The 17366-nt window shown below is 53.3% G+C and overlaps 2 protein-coding genes across 4 annotated transcripts; both read left to right on the top strand.

Moving 5' to 3' along the window:
* Window positions 1-1144: 1144 nt before the first annotated feature.
* S1pr5 (sphingosine-1-phosphate receptor 5) lies at window positions 1145-5305 on the top strand. Its single transcript, XM_027955043.2, has 2 exons — window positions 1145-1340; window positions 3065-5305. The coding sequence occupies exon 2, from the start codon at window positions 3082-3084 to the stop codon at window positions 4264-4266; it is 1185 nt and encodes a 394-aa protein (XP_027810844.1). The 5' UTR covers window positions 1145-1340; window positions 3065-3081; the 3' UTR covers window positions 4267-5305.
* A 2917-nt stretch (window positions 5306-8222) lies between these two features.
* Keap1 (kelch like ECH associated protein 1) lies at window positions 8223-17132 on the top strand. 3 transcript variants are annotated; one of them, XM_027955175.3, is made up of 6 exons: window positions 8223-8461; window positions 10436-11121; window positions 13708-14393; window positions 15568-15773; window positions 16029-16205; window positions 16435-17132. In XM_027955175.3, the coding sequence occupies exons 2-6, from the start codon at window positions 10483-10485 to the stop codon at window positions 16599-16601; spliced, it is 1875 nt and encodes a 624-aa protein (XP_027810976.1). In that variant the 5' UTR covers window positions 8223-8461; window positions 10436-10482; the 3' UTR covers window positions 16602-17132. The 3 variants fall into 3 exon arrangements, with proteins under 3 accessions (XP_027810976.1, XP_027810975.1, XP_071458819.1); XM_027955174.2 differs by lacking the exon at window positions 8223-8461 and adding an exon at window positions 8801-8864; XM_071602718.1 differs by lacking the exon at window positions 8223-8461 and adding an exon at window positions 8912-9313.
* The last annotated feature ends 234 nt before the right edge of the window (window positions 17133-17366 follow it).

Raw genomic sequence — 17366 nt, forward strand, 5'->3', positions numbered from 1 at the left:
GTTCTGCCTACTCGGGAACAGCGGGGGCGGAAGCCGCCAGGATTCCCTAGGGAACACACCAGGGCGCGATCTGCGAGGATTCCTAAAGGGTTAGGGGACCTGACCTGGGCGCCCTCATGATTCCTCCCACAGGGACACTGCTCGATCCATCCCCGTCCTCGACTTCTGTCTCATCTCTCCTGGGGCATCCTCACCCCACCTGCTGCCAGCAGTGCCTGGAGAGACCAGGCAAAGGGCATGTCCCAAGGAAGGACAGACCCAGGCCCCTTCCCGGCTGTGGCCTCTGGTCTGAGGGCTGGGGAGCTGGGCCCTCCGGGAAGCTCCGGGAACTGAGGGGAGGATTGGTGTGTGGCCAGCTGGGACTGGCGGATTGGAGGAGGTGCGGCCTGGGAGAGGCGTGGGAGAGCGACATAGAGATGGGGAGAGAGAGAGAACAGAGACTTTGAGAGAACCGAGGAGAGACACAGAGGAAGTGAAGGAAACATTCATTCATTCACACTCCTCAGTGGGTACTTACTGGCTGTGTCTTGATAGTACCTATGACAGTACCAACCCTGCTCCCATGAAGGCGACAGGTGACAGTGGGGACAGAGCCTAGAACACAACATATAAGTAAATCACCTCTTCAGGAGCGATAAGAATGGGAGAGATCGGGTGCGGGGAATGCAGGAACCAGGAGGCTAGACGATTCAGACCCTCCTTATCCGGGGACTGGGAAGTTCCCATTTGAATCCTGCCTGTGTCAGCCCCTCCCCCATTCTCCCGGAGCGGGGAGTTGGAGGGAAATGGGGAGGGGCCTCTGCTTGGGAGCAGTAGGGACTTATCCGCAACAGCGAGAGGACACAAGCTCGAGGACCTCCGCCCCTGCTCAAGACCCCTGCTAATCTGCGCTGCCTGGTCCTCGGTTAACGAGGGGTCCTTGGGGCGCAACCCGGGAGGGTGTGGAAAGTGAGGAGTGGCGGTGCTGAGGCTCTAGAGGATCTCTTTGATGGGAGTGGGGAAAAGCCCTTTAGGTTGGGGCCTCCCGCGCTGAAGAAACCTCCCCTAAGCAGGGCTCCAGGTTCTCTCACCGCGACGGAGCGTCCCTGGGAGCTCAGCCCAGCCCCCGAGCGGGAAGCTGAGGGCTCGCTGGTGCCAGTCGCCGCCGGGGCGCTCTCCGGTGCCGCGGCGGGTGGCACAGGCTGGCAGCCACGGGCTGAGTGCCCAGGTCCCAACGGGAGGGGTAACCGCTTGCGATCGCTGTCCCTCCCCGCCTCGGACCCGCCCCCTAGACTGCCAGCTCCAGACCCGCCCCCGAGCTGCACATTCGGCTGTAGGCAGCACACCACCTGGGCACACGGGTGAGTATCCAGCATTAGACCCTTGAGGGCACCGGGCTCTGCATGCCTTGACCACTCTGGGGCCTGGAAACGCACAGGGCTCCTTGCTGGGCTTTCCCGATCCTTTTCCCGAGGCTTCTAGGGAGGGAAAGCCGACGACTCTCTGGCGTGGTTCAGGGTCCGAGACGGGGCTGGGGGCTTTCGGAAAACCTTGCCCTCTCCCTTTCCTGGACAGACTACTCCAAGTTCCGCTATTTCAGTCCTGGTGGAGGGGGTTGGTGCAGAAGCTATGTGTCTCTGCGCGCTGTACGGGTCAGACACTGCGTAACCGGCGTCTCTGTGTATTTGGAGCCTCCCCTGGCCCCAGGGTGGCCGAATCAGTGACTCCTCGTGTTGTCTATATTGGCGGGTGGCTCCCGGTATGCGACTGAAGCTTTCTGAGATGCACTTATCCCTGGCGGTGTGCAAAAAATTCTGTTCCCCAGTCTTGGATTTCTTGTCTGTTAAGTAGGAGCCGCGAGACAGTGAAACCATTTCTGTGTGACTGTTTTTTTGTTTTTGTTTTTGTTTTTTTAATGTTTTTGTAGTTGTAGATGGACAGAATGCCTTTATTTTATTTGTTTATTTTTATGTGGTGCTGGGGATCACCAGCAAGTGCTCTGCCACTGAGCTACAGCCCCAGCCCCATGTTTTTTTTTTAATATTTAATTTTTAGTTGTAGTTGGACACAATACCTTTGTATTTTTATTTATTTTTATGTGGTGCTGAGGATCGAACTCAGGGCCTCACTTGTGCTAAGCGCCTGCTCTACCGCTGAGCCACAATCCCAGCCCATCTCCGTGACTGTGTTTGTGTGAGAGTCAGAAAACCTCTGCGCCAGCGTCCATGAGATTTATTTCTTTTGAGCCTCAGTTTCCTCATCTGGAAATTGGGACTTAGCATAGAATTGTCAAGAAGATTAAAGGGCACACTCATTAGTGTGAAGTATTATTTTGATTTAATGACATGTGGGTCTCTCTGCAAAAGCCTGTCTATGCTAAGGATTCTGACCACTGCCCTTGAGCTCTGCCTCTGACAAATGGGTGGGTAGGATTAGGTTTCTCACTGTCTTTTTTTTTTTTCTCCAGGAAAGAACCTTGTGTGTAGCAGGGCGTGTGGAGTGTGGGGCTCTGAGTTGCAGGCTGGGTGTGGGTGGATGGTTGTGAATTTGTGGCCTGTGCTACAGTGTGAGCCCTGTCTTCATGAGATTGAATTTTGTGTTCTTGCTTATCTCTCTCTGCCTTTGTCACTAGTCCCATGTCTGAATGTATTTTCGCTTTTTCTTCTGTTTGGTGGGGCAAAACTATTTTTGCCCTTGTCTGTGAATGTGTGTGCACACGTACTCCTGTTACTGTGTTTGTGTGTCTCTTTCTGCATGTCTCTTGTGTTTTTGGGTGTTCCTGTCATGATTAAATATGCCTCTGGATATTCCTGCTTGTGTTATTAGTGTTCCTTTTATAGAGAATTGTGCGTCATCCTGTCCCCTCCTGATATTATGCGTGTGTATCTTCTCCATAGACACTCCCCTCCCATCCGGAACGCTCTTTGAACCTCTCCTGAGCGAGTGTGAGAGAGTAGTGGGTTGGGGTTAGGGACCCTTTCCCTTCCCGGGGGGCCTTCTAGACCTTGTCTGTTCCTACCTTGCTGGCTTTGGGACAGTCCTCAGAGAGAACAGCCGTACTGACACTGCCCTGTCTTCTTCGCAGCCTTGGGGCAGCAGCCCATGGAGTCAGGGCTGCTGCGACCAGCGCCGGTGAGCGAGGTCATTGTCCTGCATTACAATTACACCGGCAAGCTACGCGGAGCGCGCTACCAGCCCGGCGCAGGATTGCGTGCAGACGCTGTGGTGTGCCTGGCGGTATGCGCATTCATCGTGCTAGAGAACTTGGCGGTGTTGTTCGTGCTCGGGCGCCATCCGCGCTTCCATGCTCCCATGTTCCTGCTCCTGGGCAGCCTCACACTGTCTGACATGCTAGCAGGTGCTGCCTACGCCATTAACATCCTACTGTCCGGGCCACTCACGCTGCGATTGTCACCTGCGCTCTGGTTCGCTCGTGAAGGAGGCGTCTTTGTGGCGCTTGCCGCGTCGGTGCTGAGCCTCCTGGCCATTGCACTCGAGCGCCATCTCACCATGGCGCGCCGGGGACCCGCGCCCGCTGCCAGTCGAGGGCGCACACTGGCGATGGCCATCGCAGCTTGGAGCGTGTCGCTGCTCCTCGGGTTACTGCCCGCGCTCGGCTGGAACTGTCTGGGTCGCCTGGAGGCTTGCTCCACTGTGCTGCCGCTCTACGCCAAGGCCTACGTGCTCTTCTGCGTCCTCGCCTTCGTGGGCATCCTGGCGGCCATCTGTGCACTCTATACGCGCATCTACTGCCAGGTACGAGCCAATGCACGGCGACTGCGAGCACGACCAGGGGCTAGCAAAGGCACCTCCACCCGCTCGCGCCGCACACCACGATCCCTGGCGCTGCTGCGCACACTCAGCGTGGTACTCCTGGCCTTCGTGGTGTGTTGGGGCCCTCTCTTTCTGCTGCTGTTACTAGACGTGGCATGCCCCGCCCGCGCCTGTCCTGTGCTCCTGCAGGCCGACCCCTTCCTGGGCCTGGCCATGGCCAACTCGCTTCTGAACCCCATCATCTACACGCTCACCAACCGTGACCTGCGTCATGCGCTCCTGCGCCTTGTCTGCTGCGGCCGCCGTCCCTGCAGCCGAGGCCCGAGCAGTGTCCAGTTATCTGAAAGCGCTCCTGGGGCTTCAGGCGGCCTGCGCCGCTGTCTACCCCAGGACTTGGACCCCAGCTCCAGCCGCTCTGAGCGCTCATCGCCCCAGAGAGATGGACTGGACTCCAGCGGCTCCAATGCGCCCACAGCTCCTCGGACCCTGGTACCCGAACCGGTAGCAGATTGACGCCGTCAATCTGTCATTGACTTTCCCAAGAGTTCTTTTGCAGACTTTTTCTTTTTTAAAAGAGAAATTTGTAGGAGACACAACCAAAAACGGTGGAGACAGAAGAGACAAAGGGAAAATGTAAACTCCCCAAAAAGAACAGACAAAAAATTTCCATCCTTGTGGAATTGACGTTCTGGTAGGGGAACCAACGGACAACACAGTGATGTAATAATAATGGAGATAATTCCAGTGACCTTACAGGGACGGTATGGGACAGTGTAGAGGTGATGACACATAATGTGAGCTGAGATGTCATTGTCCTGGGGAACACCTGAAGGAAGAGTATTTCAGGATGAGAAAACAGCAAGTGCAAAGATCCTGAGGTTGGAATGTGCCCATGTATTCTATGAAAAGCTAGGATCTCCATGTGGGCAGAGCAGCAGATACAGGGAGAGAATGGGAGGAGACAAGAACAGGAAGTGACTGGGCAGAATGTAGAAGACCCTGTGGAACCTGGAATTTTGCTCTAAAGGAAGTTAGAGTCAGGAGGGGTTCTAAGCAAAAGAAAGGACTGGCCCTGATTCAGGTGTTCACAGGCACCTTATGGCCAGTGTGGAGGGCAAAGATGGAAGGCAGAAACAGGTGAAGGGACAGCACTGACCCAAGGAGTAATGAGGGAGACCCCTGCTATGCTCACACTTGGTGAATTCTAGATAGATTTTGGAGGTAGCAGACAGAATTCCTAAAAAATTGGGTGTGAGAAAGAGGGAAAGAAAGCTGTCAGGAACAATGCCAAGAGCAGGGCATCCCAAAATTTGATTCTGGGAGACTCAGCCAAATCCTGACAACAAAATTTCTTTGAGTGTAGTGTCAGATAATTCATTAAAAATAAAATTGTAATAAAATGAGTGGTTACAGTTTATAACGCTTGGCTAGTCCCCTCCACTGTGCTATGCCCAGGAATCACTTATTTTTTTCACCCTCTTGTAACCTTGTAAACTAGCTGTCCTTTTCCCCATTTTACAGATAAAGAAACTCCAAGCAGTGAGCACCTCTCCCCAGTGTCCTGACCAGATTATTAGCCCAGGCTGTCTGGCCCCCAGGCGGGAGGAGGCCAACCCCATTATCTGGCCCCTGGATGGGTCTGGCAAGACCAGGCCAATGCGCCCCCGCCCTAGGGTCGACATTGTTGCTTGGGGGAGATACCAGGGCCCCGTTTGTGTCCATAAAAGGCTGTAGGCGCTCTGACCCTGGCCCCGGCTAGTCCCCAGGCACATTCCTGACCGCTGCATTGAGGGGGTTGGCCCAGGGGCGGAGAGGGGGCGTCTGGCTTGGAGTTTAGATTGAGGTGCGCCGTCTTCCGGGAGGCCTTGGTACTGCAGGCAGCCGCAGAGACCAGTGATGACTGTCTTGGGGAGCCATGCTCAGGCTGCTTCTTCAGGCCACATGCGTGTACAACTAACATGTTTCCTGGAACATGAGTACACCAAAACCGAGGTCACAGTCCTAGGTCTCTCCCAGAACTCCTACCCGTAGGCTTCTCTAATCTTCAAGGAGAATCCAAGACCTCCTTGGACACCCCACCCTGGTTCCCTTTGTTGGTGGTATGATGATAGGGGATTTATAGATTAAAAAACAAAAGCAACCCCCCCAAAATACATTAGAAAAGCACTCAGCTCCCCTTCCGGGTTACCATCACTGTTGATCACTGTTGGGATTCCTGGGGAAATTTCAGACCTAGTTTGTGGATAAATGAACTGAAATGCAAACATCTCTCTTCTCTCTCTTACTCCAATTTATCACTCTTCAATGCCCGCAGTATGGCTGGGCACAAATAACCAAGCCGCCACAAAGCCTTGTAGATTCAAACAGCAACTCTTTATTTCCCAACTCTCACCGGCACTGCACACTCAGGAACACACTCCCTCCACCGGGCTCCGTCCAATCTCTCCGAACCCGCCCCCCCCCCAACTGTCCGGGAACTCCAAAGTAGCGGGCGCCCGAGGCAGCAAGAGCCCCCCTATTGCCTGACAGTAAAGGTCAAATATACAATTCAATCAATCCAGCATCACAGCAATTATATATAGCTTAATTCCAATCATCATCTCAATGGTTGCCATTCCCTCTGGCAAATGCCAGGCGTCATTCTGACTGGGCTGTGGCTCTGAGCACTTCTACATCTTGCTTTGTTCACTTAATAGCATGTCTTGGAAACATCATTTAACTATTTATTTGGAGACCAGGTCTTGATATGTTGCCCAGGCTAGCCCTGAACTCCTGGGATCAAGCAACCTTCCCACCTTAGCCTCCCCAGTGCTGGAGCTACAGGCTCTCATTGCTGCACCCCATGATCCACACATGTGGATCTTGCTGTTTTAGTCTGCTTGAACTGCCATAGCAAACACATAACAAATCCATAACAAACTGGATGGCTTAAATAACACACATTTATTTCTCTCAGTTCTGGAAGTTAGGAAGTTCAAGATCATTGTTGAGTTCTGGTGAGAGCTCTCTCGGTTTGCAAACCAGTACATCCTCACCACATCTTCACATGGCAGAGATAGCAAGATCTCTCTCTGCAAGATCTGTTCTTAGAAGGGCACCCATCCACCAAACACAGTGGCACAGGGCTGTAATCCCAGCTATTTGGGAGCTGAGGCAGAAAGATCATAAGTCTGAGGCCAGCCTGAGCAACTTAGCAAGACCTTGTCTTCAACCCCCTACCCCCCCAACAACAACAACAATAACAATAACTAAAAGGCAATAATCTAATCCCATCATGGGGGTGTCCCATCTTCATGACCTCATCAAAACGAAATTACCTCTCAAAAGCCCTCTCTCGACTATCAAAATGTCATCCCACTGGGTTAACACATGAATGGGCAGAGAGTTTGTAATTCAGTCCATGGTACTTGGTCTTTTCTTACATTTCCTTAAATAGGGATAAATGTCCACATAGTAAATGTTTTACTTCTTTTAAATGGCTGTGTACTAAGGGGTTGAGTCCAATCATGATACATTATACTGCAAATGTTTGTGCACATAATCCTGTACTGGTGGACAAATGTCTACCGCTGGTTCACAGGGCTGTAGGTTTGATTTTTGAGTGATAACAAGATGTCCTGGTGGGTGTGCCAGGAGCCTGCTGGTTCCAACTCCTGCCACTCGGTGCATTCGCTAGGTCTCCCCCTCTGGATATGTCAGGAACTGCAGCTTCACACAAGGAGTGTGCGATGGGGTGTGCAGGAGGTGGGACTCCACCCTAACCCCTGGGTAGTTTAGAGGTAGTCTCCGGGAGTACAGACAAATTTTGAGTCCACCGGATTCCCCCAGATGCTCCAGGAATACTTTTTTTTTTTTTTTAATTTAAATCAGCATCTCTTATTCCATCTAACGTTTCCTTTTATTATTCTCTTCGTTTAGATGATCTCTTTTAAGATAAAGTTAAGTACTTTTATTACAAGTTAACTTTATAAGGATGGCGAATTGGCTCAGGGTAGCCCCATAAACGGCTACCATAATCCAGAATATCACACCATAAAAAATATCAACCGTTCATATTTATTGGGCCTTAGCATTCTCACTTAGCCTATAGGTGCTATTATTAGTATCCTTTTATAGGGAAGAAACTGAAGCACAGAGAGGTTAAGGAACAGGCGAAAGGCACCGAGCTGTGGAGAGGCAGATCCAGGGTAGACGACAAAAACCCAACAAGGTAGATAATTCTAGCTGGATCATGAGGCTGCGGGACTCAGGCCTGGGCTGTGTGAAGTAAAAAGGAGAAAAGCAGGTGGTGGAGTTGCCCTGGGACGAAACTGGACGGATGGAAAGGACAACACGAAGTGAGCATAAGCCAGGCCAGCTTAGCTCGATGCCCGGCTCCTGGAGGACCGGCACCTGCGGGGAAGGCGGGGAATCGCCTCTTCTACCCCGCCGCGCCCTTTCCGCCCTCTCCCCGCCTCCTTCCCGCGCTTTGGGTGGATACCCCCCACCCGAAGGCCACTGTGGAGTGCTTCCAGGACCTGGGTCCTGGAACCGAGGTCCCCCGACAGTTGGTCCCACACTAAGAAGTTAAGCTGGAGTCGCCACCGACCAGGCCTCGGACCCTCGGGCTTCCCGGAAACGCTGCGCGTGGGTGGCACCACTGTGCCCAGAGCCTCCGCCTGGCCTTGGGCATCCCTATTCCGAGGACATCTACGGAGGCGACACCGGGGTAAGGTGGGCGAGCTGGCGGGGGCGGCGGAGAGGGGTGTCCACGGAGAGGGTAAGGCGCACCGGGCCTCGAACCCGGGACTCTGACTCCAGGCACGCGGGTGGGTGCCAGTCTCTCCGAGGTCTCCCGCCCCGCCGCGTCGCAATGGCGGGCGCTGTGGTAGCAGCTCTGGGGCCGCGTAGCTTGGCGACAGCGGGCGGGGCGGGGGAGTGGGGAGAGGCCCCCTCCTGTCCCCGCCGCCCGAGGCCAGGGGCCGTGGGGGACTTTTATTGTGAAACGGCGTGCGCCCGGCTCTGCTTAGTCATGGTGACCTGCGCGCGCTCCGCGCCTCCCCCCGGCGCGCAGAGATGGAGGCGCCCGGGCCCGGGCGGCGGAGGCGGAGCCCGAGCGCGGCCATGGCGGGGTGAGTGAGGCGGCCTGGGCTCCGGCTGCGGCCACCGTGGGCGGCACACGCCCCTGCGGTCGTGCTGGGGAATCGGGGAACCCAGCGCCGCGGCCACGGGCGCCCCCGAGTTCGCGCGGCCCCGCGCAGAGCCAGGAGGGCGCGGCCCGGATCTGATCGTTTTGTTGGACGGCGAGACTCGCGGGGTGGCCAGGGAGCCACTGAAACCCCGCGAGAGGCCCAGGGGGCGCCGCCTGGACGGAGGCCTGGGGACCCCGCGGCGTTAGGGGGCTGGATCTGCACTTTGGGGTTGGCAGCCCTAGAGGCTGCGGCGGGGTCACTTCCTCCCTTCTCCAGGCCTTGGTGGCTGGGCTCAGGCGGGACATGCGCAATCCCCCACTTGTCGCTTACTTGAGGAAAGCGTCCAGCGCCCAGGGGTCACCGTTGACCGATTGGCCAAAGATTGAGAGGCAAGCCCGGGCTCTTGGCACGGGAAAGGAGGCCGAGAGGCGCCCTGGGCCCTGTGGATGAGGGCGCTCTGGCAGACACAGTGGAGTGGGCAGCCGGCCAGCCACCCGCTTACAGGCTCCTGAGCAGTGCCAGGCCCGGGGCGGGACGCACAGAACCGCGTAGTGGGTGGGAGGACAATGCTGACCTACACGGGTCTCCCTGCCTCTGAACCGCTGGGACTGGGGCAGAGGGACCGTCGTCCTCGACAAACCAGCAAAGAAAAGCATTTCATTTCCTGACACGTGCTGTAATGGAAATAAAACAGGGAGGAGGTGACTGTGGGCTGAGCCCCAGAAAGATGAGATCCAGAACCCAGGGAACCTCTTGCAGATTCTACCCCTCCCCAACCCCCTTTCAAAACATAACTCTTTCCCTGGCTCTAGTCTTGAGGCATCTCCACGAATCCCTATCTCTCCAGGCTGTCTCTTATCTGCCCCTGGGTCTTTGCATTGGCTTTCTTCTGCCTGGAACTTCTCCCTCCTCTTTCTGTGTGCATTCTTGTCTCAGCTCCAGCCTCACCTTCTCAGGCCTGATTCATGAACAAAGTCACATAGTCACAGTGCTGTTGTAATTTTCTTCCCGACCCTGATTTCTGCTCAGAACTTGCTTATTTTCTTTATGGTCCTTCCCTCCCTAATGTCAACTCCATGAAGGTGGGGTTCTTGTCTGTCTTGCTCACTGCTGTGTTCCCAGTGCTCAGAACAGTGCCTGGTACATAGTTGGCGCTCCATAAATGTTGGTGAGGTGAATGAAGGAATGATCTTGACCTGCTCCAGGCGGGGGAGGGCCACCAGCTGGCCACAGAGTGGCTAAAGGGAAGCCGTGGGTAAGGACAGGCTGTATAGGGTCTTACAGGCCATTGAGGAGTTTGGTTTTACTCTTTAGGGCACAGGAAGTGTAGAGGATTCCGAGTGGGGGAAGGACATCTAATCTGTTTTAGAGGGGCCTTTGGGCCCTACTGAGGTTGGAGGAAGTTAGAGTGCAAATGGACCCTGCTTCACCCAGTTTACTTGGCTAGGAGGCCGGGCAGGTGCTGGCCCAGCCCGACCTTGCCCCCAGCTGATGTACTCTCCCTCCTCCAGGCCCCTGACTGCCAGCGGTGGTATTGCCCCTTGTCACCTGGAACCCCATGCAGCCAGAACCTGGGCCTAGCAGGGCTGGGGCCTGCAGCCGATTCCTGCCCCTGTGTTCACAGTGCCCCAAGGGGGCAGGGGACGCGGTGATGTACGCTTCCACTGAGTGCAAGGCTGAGGTGACACCCTCCCAGCATGGCAACCGCACCTTCAGCTACACGCTGGAGGATCACACCAAACAGGCCTTCGGCATCATGAATGAACTGCGTCTCAGCCAGCAGCTCTGCGATGTCACGCTGCAAGTCAAGTACAAGGACATCCCGGCTGCCCAGTTCATGGCCCACAAGGTGGTGCTGGCCTCATCTAGCCCTGTCTTCAAGGCCATGTTCACTAACGGGCTGCGGGAGCAGGGCATGGAGGTGGTGTCCATCGAGGGAATCCACCCCCAGGTCATGGAGCGGCTCATCGAGTTTGCCTACACAGCTTCCATCTCCATGGGTGAGAAGTGTGTGCTCCACGTCATGAACGGCGCGGTCATGTACCAGATTGACAGTGTGGTCCGCGCCTGCAGCGACTTCCTGGTGCAGCAGCTGGACCCCAGCAATGCCATTGGCATTGCCAACTTCGCCGAGCAGATTGGCTGTGCTGAACTGCATCAGCGGGCCCGGGAGTACATCTACATGCACTTTGGGGAGGTGAGCACAGAGCGGGCTTCGGGACAGTTGTCAGGAGACCAGGATGGATGAGTGGTCCTCACCATCTCCCTTTGAGATGGGAAGGGTCAGACCTTGCCGTACTTCCTGGCAATGTTTAAGTTCCTCCTGTAGTGGTTGGGACCAACTGAGATCTGGAGCAAAACTAGCTTCTGAGTTTTTTTCTTTTTGGTACCGGGGATTGAACTCAGGAGCACTAACCACTGAACCACATCCCTAGCCCTTTTTTTGTATTTTATATAGAGACAGGGTCTCCCTGAGTTGCTTAGGGCCTCATTAAGTTGCCCAAGCTGGCTTGAACTCTCGTTCAAGAGAGCTGATGGGATTTCAGGCATTCATCACCATGTCCAGTGGTTCTGAGCTCTTAATGCACACATCTGGAAAGACCCCGGTGAACAGTTCTGGGAGATACATTGAGTCTTTGTGGGTGTCTAGGTTTCCTGATTTCTCTGGGGTCAAAGGTGGGGACAGAGGGTGGTGACTATGACAAGAGCCTATCCCCAGAGTGGGCTGAGCAGGCAGTCAGCAAATATTTATTGAAAACCCATGACAGGTGGCAGACTGCAGGTTTGACCCTTAGCTGTATTTTATGGGTCCACGCAATGTTGTCTCTACAATTTTTGGTTTCATTTTCATTTTTTTCAGTGCAGGAAGTTGTCAAGAAAAAATAATAGAAGAGTTCTATTTAAAAAAAAAAATCACAAGCATGAGCCCTGATTCTTGGGTAGCAGTAAGTAGAGAGATTTTACCCAGGAGACAGTAATACATATTGAGCATCTGTAGTGTGAAAATCCCAAGCCCAATATGCTTAAAATCTAAAATCTTTTGAGCACTGACACCACCAGTGGAAAATTCTCATTCAATGGTTCACAGAACACAGGTGTACTAAAGATAGTATGCAAAAGCCCTTCAGGCCATGTATATGAGGTGTAAGTATTTTATTATTTTTCTTAATTGTTTTTGCAGTGCTAGGGACCAAATCTAGGGCTCATGCATGACCTAAACTACTATATCCTCAGCCTTTTTTTTTTTTTCTGCAGTGGGGGAAGGGTTGAACCCAGGGGTGCTTTACCACTGAGCTGCATCCCCAGTCTTTTTATTTTGAGACAAGGTCTCACTAAATTGTTGAGGGTCTCCCTAAGTTGCTGAGACTGCCTTGGAACTTGTGATCCTCCTGCCTCAGCCTTGTGAGTTGCTGGTATTACAAGTGTGCGTCACCACACCCGGCTGCAGCTCTTTTGATTTTTTTTTTTGAGACAGGGTTTCACTAAATTTCCCAGATTGGTTTTGAATTTTCCATTCTCCTGCCTCAGCTTCTGGAGTCACTGCAATTACAGGCATGAGCCACCATGCCTGGTGCTAAGCACAAGGAGTATTTATTGAACACTTAACTTGCTGGGGGTGGCCTCTGTTCTAGGTGACTTACATCCTTTAAATTATTGAGTCATCTGAGGAAATACCCACCTTCTGTGCCCCAGGCTCTAAGCCTTAAGAAGTCCTGTCTTTTGAGGTGCTACCTGGAAATTTTTGAGTTCCTCCTCCAGTAGTTGGAACTAACTGGGGTAGATGCTACCCTGGTCCCTGTTTCTCTCCTTCGGGATGAATGTTCTCCACTTCTATATGACTTGGGGGTTGACCAGATTCCTTGAGGAGCTCCTGCATTAGTCCTAGGGCTCATGGTTTCTGTGATGATGGGTCTGGCAAGTAGGTCCCTCCACTAGCTTGTCCCACGTTTCCTTCTTGGGACTACATGGGTTTGGGATGCCTGAACCAAAATTGTTTATACAGAGAGGTGCCTGACAGGCGATATTTGTCTGGGCCCACCCTCCCTGTGTCCCCTCGGAGTGGCCTTGCTATGATATGCCTGTTAATACAACCTCCATTCTACAATAGAGGAAATCAAGGCTTTGGGCATTCAGAGGTTTTCCCAGGATGGCATAGAAAGTGGTAGGGTTGGCATTGCAGCTCAGGCTGACTACTTCAGAATCTTTATACATTTTCTTTTCGTAGACTATCACTATTGCTTTTTTTTTTTCCTTTTTTAGTCAGTCTGCCCTTTTGAAAAAATGCAGTTTTATTTTTAAAAAAAGCATATGTTTTTATAGTTAAAAAACCAAGTGATACAAAAGATATACAGTATGTTGTGTCTTTGCCTGTTTGACTTTTTGCCACATAGTATTAACTCCCTTATTCATTTCACTCATCTGAAGTTTATCTCTGGTAGGTAGAGTGCTTTCTTAGATAGCCCTCGGTTCCATCCCCAGCACCAGGGTGTGGGAGGTGGGCAAGTGCAAAGCAGTTTGGTCTTTGCCCATTTACCAGAATGTGTACTTCAAGCCTGGCACATAGTATTAATTCATTTAATTCTCACAATTTATGAGGTTTCTGCTATTTGAATATCCATTTTACAGATGAAAACCAGTCTGTCAAAGGGACATTGAATAACTTGTTTAAGGTCATTGAATACCTTGTTAGTGGTAGTACAGCTAGTGCTTGGAGAAGGACTTTGGGGGGCGGGGGGAATGGATACACGTGGGAATCAGCCTGTCACACTAGCGCCCTCTGCAGGTGGCCAAGCAAGAGGAGTTCTTCAACCTGTCCCACTGCCAGCTGGTGACTCTCATCAGCCGGGATGATCTGAACGTGCGCTGCGAGTCCGAGGTCTTCCATGCCTGCATCAACTGGGTCAAATACGACTGTGAGCAGCGCCGCTTCTACGTGCAGGCGCTGCTGCGCGCGGTGCGCTGTCACTCGCTCACACCCCACTTTCTGCAAATGCAGTTGCAGAAGTGCGAGATCCTGCAGTCGGACTCGCGCTGTAAGGACTACCTGGTCAAGATCTTCCAGGAGCTCACGCTGCACAAACCCACGCAGGTGATGCCCTGCCGGGCGCCCAAGGTCGGCAGGCTCATCTACACAGCCGGCGGCTACTTCCGACAATCGCTCAGCTACCTGGAGGCCTACAACCCCAGCGACGGCACTTGGCTGAGGCTGGCCGACCTGCAGGTTCCACGGAGTGGCCTGGCGGGTTGTGTGGTGGGTGGGCTGCTGTACGCCGTGGGCGGACGAAACAATTCTCCCGATGGCAACACCGACTCCAACGCTCTGGACTGCTACAATCCCATGACCAACCAGTGGTCGCCCTGTGCTCCCATGAGCGTGCCTCGCAACCGCATCGGGGTTGGGGTCATCGACGGGCACATCTATGCAGTCGGAGGCTCCCACGGCTGCATTCACCACAACAGTGTGGAGAGGTAAGTGACAGGGCCCGGAGGTGGGGACTCCCAGGGTCCTATTCCTAATGGTCCCATTGGGATCCAGGGATTCTGATGTGTGCCCCTACTCTTTTCCCTTGTCTTGGGGATGTAGAAGCCAAGCTGGCCAGAGATTTATAGCCAGTGACCTTGGTCATTGTGTATAGGTCTGGAACTGCTGACTGGACTGTCACAAACCCATATGGCTCCTTTGACAGACTGGGGAAAAATCCCATCACTTTGAAATTGTTGTAATATGCTAATTATGTTGAAAGATAACACCTGGCCGGGCCTGTAGCCCGTGGTAGAGCACTTGCTCAGCCTGTGTAAGGCCTTGGCTTCTGCCCCAGTACCTAGTGAAAAACAAACAGATGCCCTGCTGACTGAGGGTGCCAGGATTCTGGAGTTGGTGGGTTTGGAGTCAGACTGAAAAATGAGAATTTTTAAATAAGTGCCCCAGAGTCTTCTAATGGATGTGGTCTGCGAATAGGATGGGATGATGCATCACCCTCTGTAGGCCACTTTCAAGAAAGAGAGGGACACTATTAATAATTCCAGCAACACAGGTATGAACTCAAAGTGCCCACGCCAGCCAGACATGTGGTCACCCCATCTCTAATCATCACACTTTGAGGAAAACCACCCCGGAGTATTCTAGTTGTTAGGATTGGGGTTCTAGAATTGAACACCAGCTCTGCCGCTCCTCGGTGACCCTGGACATGCCATCTCACTGTTCCAAACTGACATCTCATCATCTTTGAAGTGAGGGACAGTAATGGGGCCACCTGTCCATCAGGCTGGTGGGGATGTGGTGAAGTCATATTTTTTCTTTGGGGAAATGGAGCTGCTGATCTGTCCTGGAGAATGGTTTTGAGGACTAAAGAGGTCAGACTTATAAAGAGCTAGAAGAGTGTGGGGCCCAGGGGTAACCTTAGCAACTCAGGAAGCTGAGGCAGGAGGATTGCAAGTTCGAGATCAGCCTGGGCTATAGGCAAGACCCGGCCTCAAAATAAGAAATAAAAAGGTCTGGGGATGGAGCTCGGGGGTAAAGTGATCCTGGATTCAATATCTGGTACCACAGTGAGGGGGAAAAAAAGTATGGGGCCCATCCTAAGTGTGCCAGGAAGGTCAGCTGTGATTACTGTTGTCACCATCTTTATTATGCCCTTCACAGGTATGAGCCCGAGCGTGATGAGTGGCACTTGGTGTCCCCAATGCTGACACGGAGGATCGGGGTGGGCGTAGCTGTTCTCAATCGCCTGCTCTATGCCGTCGGGGGCTTTGATGGGACGAACCGCCTTAATTCAGCCGAGTGTTACTACCCCGAGAGGAACGAGTGGCGAATGATTACCCCCATGAACACCATCCGAAGTGGGGCAGGTGGGCGTGGGCTGTGGGGAGGGAGCATCCAGGAATACCCCCAGTTCGGGGTGAAACTCCACGAGGCCTGGGTGAGGCCTCTTCCTGTTTCAACCCTCAAACCTGTGGTGCATGTAGAAGAGGTAGAATCTTCCAGACTCCAAACTTCCTGCTCCCGGCTTTGTTTCTGAGGGGTCCCTGGGAGAGAGGGAAGATGGTGGCTGGGCTCCCCAAGGCCAGGCCCCAGAGTGACCCTCCCTGCATGGTGTGGTTTAGGAGTCTGCGTCTTGCACAACCGTATCTATGCCGCCGGGGGCTACGATGGTCAGGACCAGCTTAACAGCGTGGAGCGTTTTGATGTGGAGACAGAAACATGGACTTTTGTAGCCCCCATGAAGCATCGTCGAAGTGCCCTGGGGATTACTGTGCACCAGGGGAGAATCTACGTCCTGGGTGAGGCCCTGGGGACTGGGTAGAAGAGTCCAGACTGCCCCCCACCCCCTTGATGCTGGGGATCAAACCCAGGTCTTGAGTTCCACCCCCAACCCTACTCCATTTCTGGGGGTCAGGTGGCTGCTTTTGCTGTGATCTGCATAGAAATGCTCTTCATCTTGCTGCTGCTTTGTGTTTCCTCCTGCTGTCGCTGGCCCGAGTAGTGACTGCCCCTCCACTCTTCCCACAGGAGGCTATGATGGTCACACGTTCCTGGACAGTGTGGAGTGCTACGACCCAGACACAGACACCTGGAGTGAGGTGACTCGAATGACATCGGGCCGGAGCGGGGTGGGCGTAGCTGTCACCATGGAACCCTGCCGCAAACAGATTGACCAGCAGAACTGTACCTGTTGAAGCACTTTTGTTGTTTGGGGGAGAAAAGAAAGCATTGTATTCATACCCAACAACAAAGAAGAGGTTACAGAGTGGATACTCATCCTCCAGGAAGGGAGGCTGGATGCCTCCATATCCACATGACACCGCTCGAGCAGACCAGAGTGGGAACCCACAAGCCCCTCCCTATAGCCCAGGAGTGTCCATCCAAGACAGACCTCTTGGGAGGGAAGTAGGAAGGGCATGCTCCCAGGTGAGGTCCCACCGCCACTTGGGAGGGACTAGGATATCACCAGCTGCCACCTCCCCTTGGGGTGAAAACAAGTGCCAGATCAGACTGGCTTTTGTTACCTGCATCTTTGCAGTTGGTTCCCAGAGACCTCTAAGGGGCCAGGTGAGGCCGCAGGGGCCGAGGTCCCTCAGGAAGTGTCCCCAGGGATGGGCCTGTACATAAAAGCCACTGGGTTTCTCTGCCCTGGACAGTCATTTTGTTGATAAGTAACCCTGTAACTTTCCAATGAGAATAAAGAACAAACTAACTAGTGTCTTCCACCCGGGCTCTTGCTGGAAGGGCTTCTACTGAAATGTACTTAAAAGTCTTCAATTTAGGGTTTGTATTTGAAACCAGTTTGTAATCTCTACTCACCACATTTTGCCCTTTCTCTCCCAGGTGAGCCACACAATTGTCTCTCAGTTTCAGCTGCTTTGGAAGCCAGTGACCTAACTCTTTGACACATCTCCCAGGATGCCCTGAGGTTTATTTCATACCTTAATGCAGTTCACCTT

This window comes from Marmota flaviventris, chromosome 1 (genome assembly GCF_047511675.1).
Source record: "Marmota flaviventris isolate mMarFla1 chromosome 1, mMarFla1.hap1, whole genome shotgun sequence".
NCBI lineage: Eukaryota > Metazoa > Chordata > Mammalia > Rodentia > Sciuridae > Marmota > Marmota flaviventris.